The 17,095-nt window shown below is 40.7% G+C and overlaps 1 protein-coding gene across 1 annotated transcript in view; it reads left to right on the top strand.

The window, feature by feature from the left end:
* The window catches only part of LOC120223370 (EKC/KEOPS complex subunit TPRKB-like), a 23,866-nt gene extending 7,909 nt beyond the window's left edge, over positions 1-15,957 (top strand). Inside the window, 1 exon segment of the mRNA XM_039221450.1 lies at positions 15,371-15,957. Within this exon segment, the coding sequence (XP_039077381.1) occupies positions 15,371-15,955 (585 nt within the window). The 3' untranslated portion in view covers positions 15,956-15,957.
* Positions 15,958-17,095: the final 1,138 nt, after the last annotated feature.

The raw sequence follows: 17,095 nt of genomic DNA, 5'->3' as shown, positions 1-17,095 counted from the left end.
TTCAATTTCTGTTTATTTGGAAAGACTTTTATCTCTCCTTCTATTCTGAAAGACAGGCTTGCTGGATAGAGGATTCTTGGCTGCATGTTTTTTCTGTTCATCACATTGAAGATCTCTTGCCATTCCTTTCTGGCCTGCCAAGTTTCAGTAGATAGGTCTTCACCACTCTGATAGGTTTCCCTTTGTATGTTAGGGCCCTTTTCTCCCTAGCTGCTTTCAAAATTCTCTTTTTGTCCTTATATTTTGCCATCTTTACTATGATATGTGGTGCAGAAGATCGATTCAAGTTACGTCTGAGGGGGGTCCTCTGAGCCTCTTGTAGTTCAACGTTTACTTCCTTCCCCAGGTTGGGGAAGTTCTCTGCTATAATTTGTTCCAGGACTCCTTCAGCACCTTTCCCTCTCTCTTCCTCTTCTGGAATTCCTATGATATGGATATTGTTGCGTTTGACCGTATCGCTGAGCTCTCGAGCTCTTCTTTCATGTTCCTGGATCAGTTTGTCTCTTTTTTTCTCAGTTTCCTCTTTTTCTATAATGGTGTCCTCTAAATCACTTATTCTCCTTTCTGCCTCTTCATTCCGTGCATTGGAGGCCTCTAATTTATTATGTATCTCATTTATCGCATTTTTTAATTCATCATGCCTATTTTTATTCTCCATATTGCTTGTAGCCATAGTTTCTTTGATGTCCCCTATGCTTTTTTCAAGTCCAGTTATTAATTTTATGATTATTGTTCTAAAATCTTGTTCAGTTATGCTGCTTATATCTGTTTTGAGTAGTTCATTATCTGTCATTTCTTCTTGGTTTTTCTTTGGAGGTGAGCTCTTTCGTTTCGTCATTTTTGTTAGTTTTCTTTCTCTTTTTAATTTTAAAGACTTGTTATGCTCTCTGCACCTGTGAACACTGCTGTACCCAAGAAAACCCTTTGACTGTCCAGGGCCTATCCTTTTGGAGAGTGTTTTTTGCATGGTATCTTTTGGTCTCTCTTGTTTAGACCTTGGTTTATTTTCCTACTCATAGTGATATTTGGAACTCTCCACCTTATGTACTTTGACTTGTTTCTTGAGGTAGTTGTTAGAAGGCTTTCTCAGTGGATTCTGTGTCCTTTTTCTCCCAATCTGTTGGGTTCTGTTAGGTTTCCTATGGCTTCAGACCTTTCCCGTGTGATATATGGAGGCGAGTGCAATGTACGAAGCTCCCTAGTTCTCCGCCATCTTGCCCCCTCCCCGCTTTACAGCTCTCTTGATACTCATTTCCTCCACTACTGTTGTCCTTTTGTTTAATCAATTTTTTGTAACAAACATTTTGATTCCCTTTGTTTTCCTTTTGCGTATATTCTGTAGATATTTTCTTTGCACTTATCATGAGAATTATGCTTAACATGGTAAAGATATAACCATCTTATTGAATTAGTACCAAACATGCACAACCACTCTTACTGGTCTCCCTCCTACCTCTCTGTTATTGACTTCACTACTGACATCTTTACACACTGCATGCCCAATACTGTAGATTAAGACTTGCTTTTCTCTTCTGCATTTGAATTTTAAACAATGTAGGCAAGAAGTGGAGTTACAAACCAAAATTACAATGATACTAGTTTTAAATGTTTATTTATTTTTGAGAAAGAGAGCAAGCGCAAGTGGGAGAGGGTCAGAGAGAGGAATACACAGAATCCAAAGTAGGCTCCAGGCTCCGAACTGTCAACAGAACCTGACACGGGGCTCCAACTCATGAACAGTGAGATACAATGATACTAACTTTTATAACTGCTCTTGCATTTGCCTGATCCACTGATCTTTGTTTCTTCAGTGCCTACAAGTTACTGACAGTCTTTTCATTTCAACCTGAAGGACTCCCTTCAGTAGCTCTTTCAGGAAGGATAAGAGTTTCCTGAGCTCTGTTGAGAGAAATGTCTTTCTTTGTTTCGTCTAGCACTTCTTGGTTGCCAATCCCTTTACCTTTAAAGAAAGAATTTTCAAAAGAGTTGTATTCATTTACATATAACATAATTACTATAGGGAAGGACTTACTTTTGTTATTTGGTTATTTTTTTCTCTTGGTCTTAAAGCTTTCTTGTTCCTCATTTACTTCATTACTGCCCCCATTTTTTTCCCAGTTGATTCTTTGCAGTGACATGTTTCAATTCCCTCAGCATTTTGTTTTATATAAATTCTGTAGTAATTTCCTTTGGGGTTACCTTAAGGGGAGTATGTAATATCTGAAGTTATAGAAATCTACTTTTATTGTATGAAGACTAAATCAATCAATAATAAAAACCCTACTTTATACAGCTCTGACTCATACCCCTTATATTAATAATGTCAAAAAGTACATCTCTATATGTTTTGTACCCATTAACATAGATTTATAATTTTTTTGTTGTTGTTTTATGTCCTGTAGAAAATAAAAGGTGGAGTTACAAGCCAAAATTGTAAAAATACTGCTTTTATATTTGTCCATGTATCTACTTGTGCCAGAAATCTTTTTATTTTCATATGGGTTTGAGGAACTAGTGTTTTATCTTCTTTTATTTTTAATTTTTTATTGTTTATTTATTTTTGAGAAAGAGCAATAAAGCACAAGTGGAGAAGGGGCAGAGACACACACACACACACACAGAATCTGAAGCGGGCTCCAGGCTTTGAGATTCAGCACAGAGCCTGACAAGGGGCTTGAACTCATGAGCGTTGAGATCATGACCTGAGTCAAAGTCAGACGCCTAGTTGACTGAGCCACCCAGGCACTCCTAGTGTTTATCTTCTGACCTTGAAATAATCCCTACAGTGTTTCTTGTAGGGCAGGTCTAGTGGTAATGCACTCTCTCAATTATGTTTATGTAGCAATCTCTTATTTTCTCCATCATTTTAGATGGAGACATTTTGCTAGATACAGAAGTTTTAGTTAATACGCATATTTCCCTTCAGTATTATAAATATATTATCTACTATCTGCCGGCATGTAAGATTTCTTTTGAATAATCTGCTAGTTATCCAACTGAGGATCCCTTTCATGTGATGAATCACTTTTCTTTAGCTGGCTTTAAAACTCTTTTTTGTACTTGGCTTTCAACAGTTTATGTTGTATCTTGTGTGTCCATTGTATTTAAGCTATTTAGTTTCATTGTGTTTCTTGGTTTGTATATCCATGTCTTTCTTCCAATTTGGGGATTTTTTTAGCCATTATTTTTTCAAATAGTTATTCAACCCTTTTCTCACCTTTGCCTTTCTAGGATTTCCATACTGTGTAATTGGTCTACTTTATACTGTCCCATAAATCCCTGATATTCCATTCATCTCTCTTTATTCTCTTTTCTTTATATTCCAAAATTCAGTAATATAATTGACCTATCTTAGTTTGCTGATTCCTTCTTCTGTCTGTTTAAGTCTGTTATTGAAAGAATTTTTCAATGTAGTTGTATTTTGGGGTTCAAATTTTCTATTTGGTTCTTTTTCACATTTTAGATCTCTTGTTAATATTCTCATTTTGTTCATATATCATTTTCCTAGTTTTATTTAATTCTTTGTGTTTTCCTTTACTTTGTGAGCATATTTAAGACAGTTATTAAAATTTTGAAATCTTTGTCTAGTAAGTCTGATGCTTCTTTTTTTTCAGTGACAAGTAATGAGATTCACTTTGTTTCTTTGATAAGTCATGTTTCCATGATTCTTTGTATGCCTTGTAATATTTTACTGAAAATTGGGCTCTTAATAAAAAAAAAAATCTCACTCCATTTTGCAGAATGGTTTTGTGCAGAAGACCTTCAGTGTTTAATCCAGTATGAAGGCTTAAGGTCTTCTCAGAACTTTATTGGGTATGTGTCTCCCCCTGGGTCTGTGTGCATGCTTTTATTCCAATTGCCTGTGTGATAGTGTGATTTATAACAAAAAGTATATATTTGGTCTCTGTCCCCATTTCTGGTAAAGAGTTTCTAAAACTCTTAGAATTTCCAAAGCTACATGAGTGATAAAGGTATCTTTTGTTATTCGTAGCAAAACTTTTCCAACCACACCTGTTTATGCTGTTAATAAGATTGCTTTGGATAGCATATAAGTTGCTGCTTGTTAGGGTATCAATGACAAGGTTTGGAACCTTCAGCCCTACACCCTTATTTCTGGGGAAGGAAGAGAGGCTAGATATTTAGGTTAATCATCAATGATGAATGGCTGATGATTTAATCAACCAAGCCCATGTAATGAAGACTTTATACAAATTCAAAAGGACAGGGTTTTAGAGAGTCTCCTGGTTGGTAAGCGCTGGAGATTTGGGGAGAATGGTGCCTGGAGAGGGCATGGAAGCTTTCACTCCATCCCACATACCTTGCCCTAATTATTTCTTCCAGGTGGTTATTCCTGAATTATATCCCTTTATAGTATATCAGTATTCTAGTAAGTAAACTATTTTCCTGAGTTCTGTGAGCTGTTCTAGCACATTAATTGAATCCAAAGGGGGTTGTGTCCAATTTATAGCTAGACTGTCAGAGCACAGGTAACAACCTGGACTTGGGAATGGCATCTCAAGTCAGTGAAAAGTAATCTTGAACTAAGCCTGTGAGGTCTGATGCTATCTCCAGAGGGATAGTATGAGAATTTAGTTAAATTGTAGAACACTCAGCTAGTGTCACAGAATAGCTTAGTGTGGGGAAAATCCACACATCTGGTGTCTGAAGTGAAGTGGTGTTATAGTGAAGTATTGGGAAGAGTGGTGACACACAGCACAAGAAGTAAATTTATTCTTTAGACCCTATATACATGGTTGCTTTTAAATATCTTGAGTTCACAAGAGCCTCACCCTGCTTCTTCCAGGGACTTAGATGTTCTACTGAATTCCTCAACCAGTAGTCTCTTTCTCCAGGTCTGCAGCCCCTGGGGGTCTCACAAGCCATGCCCTCTGCTTTCTGAAGACTGAAGACTTGCTCGATCTGAGATCCATGTGATGTACCTTTTGGTCACCTGCATATTGATTTCAGTGGCATAGAGACCAATCCCTCAGGCTGTTCTCCCATCCAAGTACCAATCAGGCCTGACCCTGCTTAGCTTCCGAGATCAGACGAGATTGGGCGCATTCGGGGTGGTATGGCCGTAGACCCTCAGGCTGTTAGACTGGTTCAAATTCAGTCTGCTTTGCTTTCTCTGAGTCAAGGTTGCATGGCTAGAAGGTATCTTTTATCACTTATTCTATTTTTGGCTTTTTCTCTACTATTTACTATTAATATTTCCTAAACATACAGATATTTCCAATAAAATCTAGCAGGAAATTAATTTTATATTGGAAAATACATAGTTACTGAAAATGGCTGACATGTAGAACCACAAGCAGATTTGGATGAAGTCACAGAAATGTAACAGCAAAATACAACAGAATTTCTTTGTTCTCATATAACTCAGTCATTCTTCAACATGCATTTTTTATGTATGCCTACTTTATATCAGATACTGGAGACAAAGCAATTACAAAGTGGTTAAAACAATCCCTGCTTTTATGAAGCTTACCATCCAGTGACACCAGAGAGACAAAACACAAACAAGGATGGTTCTTGGCATATCAAATGATAACGAAGGCTGTGCAAAGAAGTGGGGTAGGAAGTTGGTAGGGGTAGGTAACATGTGTTCTTACTGGGTGATCATTACAAGGCATCTGGAAACACTTGCCTGACAAGGACACACTGATAAGATGCCTGAAAAGGAGGAGGGAGACCACCAAGTGGGTATCAGAGGAAAAGGATTCAGGGCAGAGAGAAGCTGAAATGCCAAGTCCTGGTCCAGGGGCATCTTGGAGCACTGGAGGAGGAACAGGAGTCCCGTGAGGCTGGAGCAGAGTGAGCAAGCAAGGGCCTCCCTGTGGAGTTAGATATGAGGGGTAACCATGACAGATCCTGTAGGACTCATGGGTGATGGGCACATGTGGATTAAAGTCAATGAGTGGAAAGCTATAGCTAGAGGAAGAGCTGAGTGAGAAGACACATGACTGGATGCATTGTTGGTAAGGGGACAACTCACTGTAGGGGCAACTGCAGGAGAAGGAGACTGGTTAGGAGCAGCCACGGTCATCCCATCGAGAGGATGGCGACTCTAGCCAGGCAGAACGGAACGGCCAGAGGAAGACATATTCTTGATCTGGGCACAGAAGCTCTGCTGGTGGGGTAGACATGAAGCTCAGAGGCAGGAGAAGCCAGGAAAAATCACAGACCCGGGGCCTGAACACCTGTAGGGATGGAGGTGTTGTCATGGAAAAGGAGGAGACAAAGAGAGAGCAGACTCAGGGGAACGTCCGGTAGGGTTGAGTACAATACACAGGTGTGAGTCTGGACTGTATGGAAAGGTTTGGATTGGATAAATAAATGTACAAGTTATGACAGCTCAATGCCATCAAAGCCTTGAGACTGGATGAAGTCAGCAATAGGGTGAGATGCTGGGAAAGGAAAATGGTCCCAAACTAAATCCTGAGTTGAAAGTAATACTCGGAATAAACAAATCAACAATAGAGAGATGAAAGGAAAAAGTAGTGGGACCAGAAAACCACACATAGCAACAACAAAAACACAGAGAAAATCCACTAGAATCTATCAAGCTGGAAACAAATGATGGGAGAATCTCAAGGAGATAGGGTTAGACTGTGTCAAAAGCAGCCAATAGAGTAGAGATTGAAGATCTTTTTAGGTTTGTGAAAATGTCCTAAAATTGGATGTCCTAAAATTGTTACGACAGTTGCATGGCTCTACACATTTATAAAAACAATGAATTGGATGTTTAAATGGTGAATTTCATGATATATACATTATACGGACATGTAAACAAGTCAATAGAGCTACTTAAAATGAAAGTAACTACCATACACTAACCTAGCACTTCAAAGAAAGTGAAAACACATGTTTCTAAAAAGAGCATGTGCATGTGCATCCACAATGTTTTTATCCATAATACCCCACATTTGAAGCAGCTAAAACGTTCATCAAAAATTATCTGATATATCATACAATTTTGAATTACTCAGACCTAAACAGAGTGAACTGCTTATCCACACAAAAACTAGGGTAGCATTAAACAAAACAAAACAAAACAATCAAAAACAAAACAAAACCCATGTCATTTTGAGCAAAAGAGGCAGATGTCCCAGTGTACATTGTCATTTACTCCATTTCTTTGCTATCAGGAACTGATAATAGAAACCAAACCAGAGGCTGCGGTGGTGGTGGGATACACATGCACAAGTTCTGGGACAGTGGTATTCACTACGTAAATAGACAGGATCCATCTACAGAGAGGGCTGTTGGATACTACAGAGGGATACAAAGTTTAAAAATTTTGTCAAGTTTGGTGTTTTCACTACAGTTTAATTTTGTATTAATACAAAAGCATAAACAGGTGAAGAAGGGTCATCAGGTAGGAATGGAGTCGAGCACGTTTTACCTGGAGATCTCTGCCCTCTGCCCACTGCCCACCGGATGACTGATCAATCCACGATGCCAGCGGCTGGTTGAGTTCCGGGCAGAAGGTTGGGGGTTCCGGGGGCGTTCCACGGTGACGGGGAGACCCCGTGCGCCCCAGGCCCCTCTGGGGCGTGGCTTCGGGCTGCTCCTGGGGCTGCTGGGGGACGCGGTCGTGGAGCGGCTGGCCAGTGACCTGCAGCTACACCTCAGTTTTCACAGCCTCCAGTGGGAGACCGAGGCGTGTCTGCCTGACATCGGCTCGTCAGTGGCTTTCTTATTTACGTCCAGTCTCAGTCCGTTGGAAGTCGACTTTATGCAAGACGTGAAAAGCGGCTCGCAGAAAACACTGTGTGGATCGAAGGGAAATGCCGACTCACGGACAAGCTCCGTGCGGCCAGGAAGGAGTCTGCACTGCTGGAGGCTTCTTCAGAGAACGCCAGGCCCGAGGAAGTGTCCTCAAGCGCACGGTACCGGCAGAGGCCTTCAGGAAGGTGGGGAGGGCCAACTCCCTGCTGGTGGAGGAATTCACCGCCCCGGTTCAAGAACTGAACCGAGAGAGAGAGAGAGAGAGAGAGAGAAACGCTCGCGGCCAGAGGTGACGGCAAAGGTGTCCAAGTTCCTGGAAGAGGTCCTGAGAATCGCCATAACCCAGGGATGTCTCCTAACCTGTCCAGAGGCCGCGAGCCAGCTGTGGTGGTCTCCTCCCATGAGTGGGCCTGGGTCCCTCCCCTCCCCTGCGCCTCCCAGCTGCCAGGCTGCCTTGACCACCCCCACTCTCACCTGACCATCACTGAGGCCAGTGGGTGCAGGGGAGCCTCTCTCTGAGCTGGAGATCCTTCACCTCCACATCCTGGGCTCCCCTGTGAGCTCCTTCATGGACCACTTCTTCAAATCCAGAGATTAGGTTGCCCAGAACACACGAAGAAACAGGAGACTTTCCTTATGTTCACAGAATATTTGGATTCTCTCTCAGCAATGAAAGAAATATACTTTATTTATTTATTGGAGTTTCAAAATTTTATTCAAATTCCAGTTAACATCTGGTGTAATATTAGTTTCAGATATAGAATTTAGTGATTCCTCACTTACATATGGCTCCCAGTGCTTATCACATGTGCCCTCCTTAGTGTCCATCACCTATTTAACCCATCTCCCTTCCCACCTCCCTCCAGCAACTCTCTGTTTGTTATGTATAGTTAAGAGTATGTTTTATGGTTTGCCTCCTCTTTTCCCCCATATGTTCATTTGTTTGTTTCTTAAATTTCACATATGAGTGAAATCATATGATATTTGTCTTTCTCTGACTGACATTTCACTTAGCATAATATTGTTCAGCTCCATCCACATCATTGCAAATGGCAAGATTTCATTCTTTTTGATGGCTGAGTAATATTCCATTCTCTCTCTCTCTCCCTCTCTATCTCTCTCTCTCTCTCTGTCTCTCTCTCTATACACACACACACACACACACACACACACATATATACACACACACACCATCTTCTTTATCCATTCATTAGTCCATAGACATCTGGGTCTTTCCATAATTTGACTATTGTTGATAATGCTTTTATAAACATTGGGGTGCATGTTTCCCTTGGAATCAGCATTTTTGTATACTTTGGGTAAGTACCTAGTGGTGCAATTGCTGGATAGTAGGGTCAATTCTATTTTTGGCTTTTTGAGGAAACTCCATATACTGTTTTCCAGAGTGGCTGCACTAGTTTGCATTCTCACCCACAGTGTAAAAGGGCTTCCCTTTCTCCACATCCTCACCAACATCTGTTGTTTTATGTGTTGTTGATTTTAGACATTCTGACAGGTGTGAGGTGATATCTCATTGCAGTTTTGATTTGTATTTCCATGATAATGAGTGATATTGAGCATCTTTTCATGTGTCTGTTGACCATCTGGATGTCTTCTTTGGAAAAATGTCTGTTCATGTCTTCTGCCCATTTCTTAACTGGATTATTTGTTTTTTGGGTATTGAGTTTGATAAGTTCTTTATATTTTTTGGTAATTAATTCTTTGTCAGATATGTTCTTTGAAAATATCTTCTCCCATTCTAGAGGTTGCCTTTTAGTTTTATTGATTGTTTCTTTGGGTGTGCAGAAGATTTTCATCTTGATGAAGTCCAAATAGTTCATTTTTGCTTCTGGCTTCTATGCTTCCAGAGACATGTCTAGTAAGAAGTTGCTCTGGCTGTGATCAAAGAGGTTTCTGCCTGTGTTTTCCTTTAGGATTTTTATGGTTTTAGTCTCACATTTAGGTCTTTCATCTATTTTGAATTTATTTTTGTGTGTGGTGTAAGAAAGTGGTCCAGTTTCATTTTTTCACATATTACTGTCCAGTTTTGCTAACGCAAGTTGTTGAAAAGACTGTCCTTTTTTTCCCCATTGGATTTCTTTCCTGCTTTGTTGAATGTTAATTGCCTATATAGTTGTGGGTACATTTCTGAGTTTTCTATTCTGTTCCATTCATCTATGAGTCTATTTTTGTGCTAGTACCATACTGTCTTGATGAATACAGCTTTGTAATATAATATAATTACAGCTTTGTGATTTCTCCAGCTTTGCTTTTCTTTTCAAGATTGCTTTTGCTATGTGGAGTCTTCTGCGAGTCCATATAAATTTTAGGATTGTTTTCTCTAGCACTGTGAAAAATACTGGTGGTATTTTGATAGAAATTGCATTAAATGTATCAATTGCTTTGGGTGATACAGACATTTTAACAATATTTGTTCTTTAAATACATACACATCTAACTCTGTGCTGACAGCTCAAAGCCTGGAGCCTGCTTCGGATTCTGTGTCTCCCTCTCTCTCTCTGCCCCCCCCCCCAAATAAAATACATCTTAAAAGTTAAAAAAAAAAAAGAAGGAAATTAAATAACAGAGATGGCATGGCACCTGATAATGCAGGTTCTGGAGAAAGACAAATAGGGAAAGGTGGGGAGCAGTGTGATGGGCCAGGAAACTAGTGAAGTAGGGGGGGCCTCTCTGAGCAAGGGTCACATGAGTAATGAGGACACCTCAGTAATATATCTGTAGAATGAGGGACACCACAGGTGGATGGCTCTGACATGGGCAAGGGGGTGGGGCGGGGATGAGGACAAGCCAGCAGCCAGGTAGGAGCTCAGAGGAGCAATCACAACTGAGAGTATAAGTGTGAAGGGTCATCAGGGAGTAAACTTGTTAATAAGAGATGTCCACGGACTAGGCAGATTCCATAGGGTGACTTCAATAGGCCTGTTTATGGCCACAGCCCTCATTAGGTTTCCCTTTGTTAACAGTGTCACAAAACCCCTCAATGGTGACCTACCTCAGGCTGTCCCACATGTTGGCCCTTAAGTTGTACAGAATCCTCATGGAGGGGAACACCCCAGTTACACAGAGAGCCTGAGGAAAGCTGCAGACTATGGTCTGAATCATCACACAACAGTGTCATGGTGCAGGAAGTAAGTGCTGCTCTTGTCCTTGGCTCAGGGGGATGATGCCAACTGGGGTGTTACCTGGAGACTCAGCATGTGATTGGGCTTTTAACTCTGGATTTGCTTCCAGGTGTCCTGTCCTGCTCACTGTTAGTGACTTTGGGAAGGCTAGACATCCCTCCAAGTCTTCCTGCTTCTGAGGGTCATTTCCAGCCCTGATATGCTACGAATCCACCATTGGGTCCATCACCTCCCACTGCTGAAGGTTGAAGTTCTTCATTCCTTGTGAGCAATATTAATCCTCCAACCCTTCCTGATAATTAGAAATTGGTTAACCCAGCTGTGAAAAAGTATTCAAAACAAGATACACAACTTGTGCTGGAGGCTGGAGCTGGCTCCGGCAGGTCCAGGGGTCCCTGAAGGATGGACAGTGTTGGCGATAGAGAGAAAGAGAGTGAGAGAGCCCCGGAGATTCTTTCTGATCACCAGGCAGGCGTCTCTGTCCTGTCGGTTTTTGTGTCTTTATTTAAAGGTTCAGCAACAAGATGAAGTCATAGAAAGGAATTTCTTACAATGGGAAGTCTTTTGTGATAACAATAGTAGAATTATTCTGACCAAGGAAATAACAGAATGTTCTTAGTGAAAAATAGGATAACATATAGGTCAAATTGTATATAGATAAGTTAGGAGTATTTTGTCTGGCCCTCAAGAGGATGAGTGTTTCTGAATTGGTTTGTTTGTGGAGACTAACATGGGGGCCCTGAATCGGTCAGTCTTTTGCCCCTGGGTTATGTTTTAGCTACTGTTATCCATCCTCATCCCAGCTGCCAGTGTAAGGGAGGGTGTTTGTGGAAAGTAGGCCTTGAGGAAGGGACTGTTATGTGTCACCAATTAGCAAAGGTCTAAGTGGTAACTATGTTTTGCTCTTAACCCCAAAATAGGCCCTTGGTCTCAGGGCCGGGCTCAGTTGTAATTCTTGTGTTCCTAACCCCCTAAGTCTCAGATCTGCAAGGCCCATAGTAAGATTCTTTTGACAATTTTCCCCATAGAGCTTTCATCCAAAATTTCTTTTGTAAAGGCAGGAATATGCTTTTCCTTATGAGGTATCTGTATTCAAAATATGGGTCTGATATGGAATATAGTGAGGCCTGGTCAATAACAGCAGGTTTATATACAACACGAGCAGAAGGAGATACCAGTTTTCCTTTCTCACGGCCGGAGCTACAGACATTGCCATTTCCTTGCTGTGACTGCCGTCCAGAGAGGCCGCTGCGGCTCCCGGCACACTTGTATGATTTCATTCAGTCCTCATTAAGGTCGTACAAGGCAGCAACTGCTATGACTCCACTTTACAAATGTGGAAACTTGAGATTCCAATAAGTCATTCATTCCATGTTCACTGCACAAGGGCCAAGAATTGTAGTGTTCTCCAACGAAGGCACTGCTGTGGGACCCAGTGGACCAGGGAACAGAGGAATCTTTTTCCACTGTGTTAAGGGTATAGTTGACCATGAAATCATTTGTGCTGGCAAGGGATGGGGGAACCTGTAGATGGAGTCTCAGTGGGACTGAGTTCATGGTGCCTTTACCTAGGGAGTGGAAATTAACCTGGAATCCTTTACTGTGGGTGCCAGGGATTCCCCTTCCACCTTCTTCATAGAGTTAGGATAGGAGTTTAACAGTCTTGTTGGCAGGGCTATCAGGTGGCACTACAAAGCAACCTCCAGCATATATATATGTGTATATATATGTGTGTGTACATATATATACACACACATGCACATATATACATATATGCATGTATACATACTTAAACTTTTGCATATACATACACATATACACAAATGCTTATCCATATATATCTATAATGTAGATATATACATATGTGGATAGAATGATAGATGATAGATAGATAGATAGAGCTTAATGGATGCAACTTCTTTAATCACATTGAGGACATTAATAGATATATATCTGATGTTTTCCTATGAACACAAAGGCACATATCTTCAAACAAGGAACATGGCTGTGCTTCTGTGGGCTGGATCATGGGACGTTTTACCCCTCAGCATCCGCACGGACACTCAGAGGCAGGAGGGAGAGGCATGGAGCCCAGGGACAAATCTGGGGAGCAATCAGTTTACACTTGTATAAAGAAAACCCAGTACCTGTAAAGCTTGTTGAAATGATACAGGACAGGAGGAACCAAGAGGATCTGAAATGGCACAAAGCATGTGACTGATAGAAACCCTTTAAAATATAAACACTGGGTCACCTGGGTGGCTCAGTCTGTTAAGCTTCTGACTTCAGCTCAGGTCATGATCTCACGGTTCGAGGGTTTGAGCCCCACATCAGGCTCTGTGCTGACAGCTCAGAGCCTGGAGCCTGCTTCAAATTCTGTGTCTCCCTCTCTCTCTGACCCTCCCCTGCTCATGCTCTCTCTCTCTCTCTCTTAGAAATAAACAAAAACATTAAAAATTTTTTAAATAAAATAAAATATAAACACTGCAATATTTTAATAGACTCAAGACAATGCATCAAAGATTTAATATAATTCTAAACAAGAAATGACATAGAAGTCTGGCTGGGAAAATACTCATTCTTGCTGTTACATTTCTTATTTCAATGTTTCTTATGTAAAACTATAGATAAAATATTCATTGGTTAAAATGTTTCAGGGCAAGAGGCGACTTGGTGGCTCAGTGGGTTAATGTCAAACTTCAGCTCAGGTCATGATTATGTGGTTCACAAGTTCGAACCCTGCATTGGGCTCTGTGCTGACAGCTAGAACCTTGAGACTGCTTCAGATTCTGTGTCTCCTTCTCTCTCTCTCCCCTCCCCCCCATTCATTCTCTCTCTTCCTCTCTCTCTTCTTCTCCCTCTCTCCCTGTCTCAAAAATAAACATTAAAAAATGTTTTAGGGCAAAATAATTTAAGATTCAACTTTCATTGGGTGGCTTGCAGTGAATAGTTATAAAATCTGGACTAGTGACTAAAAAAATAAACACAGCTCTGAAGGACCAGAGAGTGTCCGGTGTGGATAGGACTTGAGGGCTGCAATCTCTAAAAGGAAGCCTGGGGGTGCCTGGGGGCGCGTGGGTGGCTCAGTCTCACAGTTTGTGGGTTCAAGCCCCGCATCGGGCTCTTGCTGACAGCTCAGAGCCTGGAGCCTGTCTTCAGATTCTGTGTCTCCCTCTCTCTCTCTGCCTTTCCCTTGCTCACACTGTCTCTCTCTCAAAAATAAATTAAAAAAAAAACACTAAAAAAATAATAAATAAATAAATAAATAAATAAATAAATAAAAGGAAGCCTGAAAGTGAGCACCAGATCCACATGGGCTTTTCCTCTAAAGTACTCCCCTGTTGGCACAGTGAGAGTCTGAGCAGAAAGAGGCAGGCTTTTGGGCTGAGGAAAACTAAAACTTTGTTCAAGCAAACTACTCTGGCTTCTGCTTCCCATCAGGTGTGGTAAAGACATGATGACAACTTAAAATTTGATAAGCATTATAAGTTTTAAAACATCAGGGGCGCCTGGGTGGCTCAGTTGGTTAAGGTCCAACTTCAGCTCAGGTCATGATCTTGCAATTCACGAATCTGAGCCTCGCGTCCAGCTCTGAGCTGACAGCTCAAAGCCCATTGCCTACTTCAGATCCTGTGTCTCCTCTCTCTCTGCCCCTCCCCCACTCGCGCTCTCAAAAATAAACACAAACTAAAAAAATAAAAACAAATTTTTTTTAAAGTTTATTTATTTTTGAGAGAGAGAGAAAAAGAGTCAGCAGGGGAGAGGCAAAAAGAGAGGGAAAGTAAGAGAATCCCAAGCAGCCTCTACACTGTTAGTGCAGAGCCCGACCTGGGCTTGAATTCTAAAACATGAGATCATGACCTGACCTGAAATCAAGAGTTGAAGGCGTAACTGATTGAGCCACCTATAGGTGTCCCTCTATTAATTAAAAAAAAATTTTTTTTTACTTTAGAGAGAGAGGAGCACAAGTGGGGGGGAAGGGGTAGAGTGAAATAGAGAGGAGAGAGAGAGAGAGAGAGAGGGAGGGAGGGAAGGAGAGGGAGAGAGGTGAGGGGAGAGAATCTTAAGCAGGCTCCAGGCTCAGCATGGAGCCTGTCATGGGGCTTGATACCATGACCCTGGGATCATGACCTGAGCTGAAACCAAGAGTTGGACACTCAACTGATTGAGCCACCAAGTTGCCCCCTAAAAATCCATTTTTGAGTCCTCTCTGGTCGGGCCGAGAGGGCTGGGGGCAGGGAGCCAAAGGGCCAGCCCAGGAGCGCAGTCCGCAGTGACAAGCTCACACTCTCCTTCGAGGGCTGCACAGCTGAAGGAGGATTCATCAGACCCAGGACTAGGGCTGAGGAGCACGTGTTCTGCTAAAATACACATAAAATGGGAAGATCAGAAAGCTAAAAAGGCTAAGTTGGAGTGAGGTTCTGCTAACACCATAAGTAAAGAATTTTTTGGTCTAAAGAATTCCTGACATTCTGCTCCCACTTGTCCGCTAGAGAGCTGTGCCTCGGCATCAGAGCCTGCCTGCCTGCACAACTAGCGAATCAGGCAGCAACCTCGATCCTTTGGTAAGGGAAGCTAGACACAACTCAGCAGGGGGTGACTCTTCTGTTAAGGATGTCAAAAATGCTGGAGACCTGAGGAAAAAGGCCATGGAAGGTGCTATTGATGATGCATTAATAAACACTAAGGTGGTTGTCGATCCATTTCAGATACTTGTGGCAGCAAATAAAGCAGTTCATCTCTACAGACTGGGAAAAATCAAGAAAAAAACTCTATCAACTGAAATTATTTTCAATCTTTCCCCGGATAACAGTATTTCAGAAGCTTTGAAAAAATTTGATATCTCAGCAAATGACACTTCAATTCTAATTGTTTACATTGAAGAGGGATAAAAACAAATAAATCGAGAAGACCTAATATTTCAGGTAGAAGGTCACCAAGTTTCTCTGAAAAATCTTCCTGATATAACAACTATTACAGAAGTCAAAAATATATATAAACTATCTTCACATGAAGAAAGTATTGGAACATTATTGGATGGTATTATTTGTAGAATGTCAACAAAAGATGTTTTGTAAAATGACAGAAATACTAAAATTTTTCATATAAAAATACATAAAAATAAAAATCCATTTTTAATTGATGTCAAGTTAATATCAATTGTATACAGAAATTCTACTTTACAGGCCCATCTGCCACCCACTTGGTTATTTATGTTAAAGTTATGTGTTTACATATTGTATACCTATTAATATAGATTTATAATTTTTATAAATTATAAATTTATAATATAATCTATTAATCTTTTTAATCTTTTAATCTATTTAATCTCTTAACCTATTAAGTCCTCTGGGAAATAAAAATGTGGAGTTACAGGAAACTAATTTGACAATAAACTATTTGTAAAAAAAAAATTTAAAAAAAGAAAAAAGAAAAAGAAAAAAGAAAAAAATGGAAACTAATTTGACAATAAACTATTTGTAAAAAAATTTTTCTTAAATTAAAATTAAAATTAAAAAAAGAAAGGAGAAAGAAAAAATGTGGAGTTACAATCCAAAATAATAATAATGATAATAAAATAATAATAATTTTTATATTTGTCATGTACTTTCATTTACTGAAGATATTTATATTTTCATACAATTTCAAGGTTAATTTTAGTGTTCTTTCATTTCTATCTGAACGTCTTCCTTTAGCATTTGTTTTACAAAATTTTTTTAAATGTTTTATTCGTTTCTGGGAGAGAGAGAGAGAGAGACAACGTGAGCAGGGGAGTTTCAAAGAGAGGAGATACAGAATCTGAAACAGGCTCCAGGCTCTGAGCTAGCTGTCAGCACAGAGCCCAACAGGGGGCTCGAACCCAAAATCCACGATATCATGACTTGAGCCGAAGCCAAACGCTTAACCGACTGAGCCACCCAGGTGCCCCCCTTTAGTATTTCTTTTTTTTGGGGGAGGGGAATTTTTCTTTTTTTTTTCTTTTTTTTCCTAATAGTTTATTGTCAAATTACTTTCCACATAACACTCAGTGCTCATCCCCACAAGTGCCCTCCTCCATGCCCATTCCCCTTCCCCCCCCACATCCATCAGTCCTCAGTTTTTGTCATCATTCAAGAGTCTCTCATGGTTTGCTTCTCTCCCTTTCCCCCACCATTTCCCCCCTTCTTCTCCCCCTTGTTACTCCGTCAAGTTCCTCCTAATCCTCCTATACGTGCAAA

Source organism: Hyaena hyaena, unplaced genomic scaffold (assembly GCF_003009895.1).
Source record: "Hyaena hyaena isolate Hyena2069 unplaced genomic scaffold, ASM300989v1 scaffold_987, whole genome shotgun sequence".
In the NCBI taxonomy this organism is placed as follows: Eukaryota; Metazoa; Chordata; class Mammalia; order Carnivora; family Hyaenidae; genus Hyaena; species Hyaena hyaena.
Note: the sequence above shows the minus strand (reverse complement) of the source record. Positions and strands in the feature narration are given on the sequence as shown.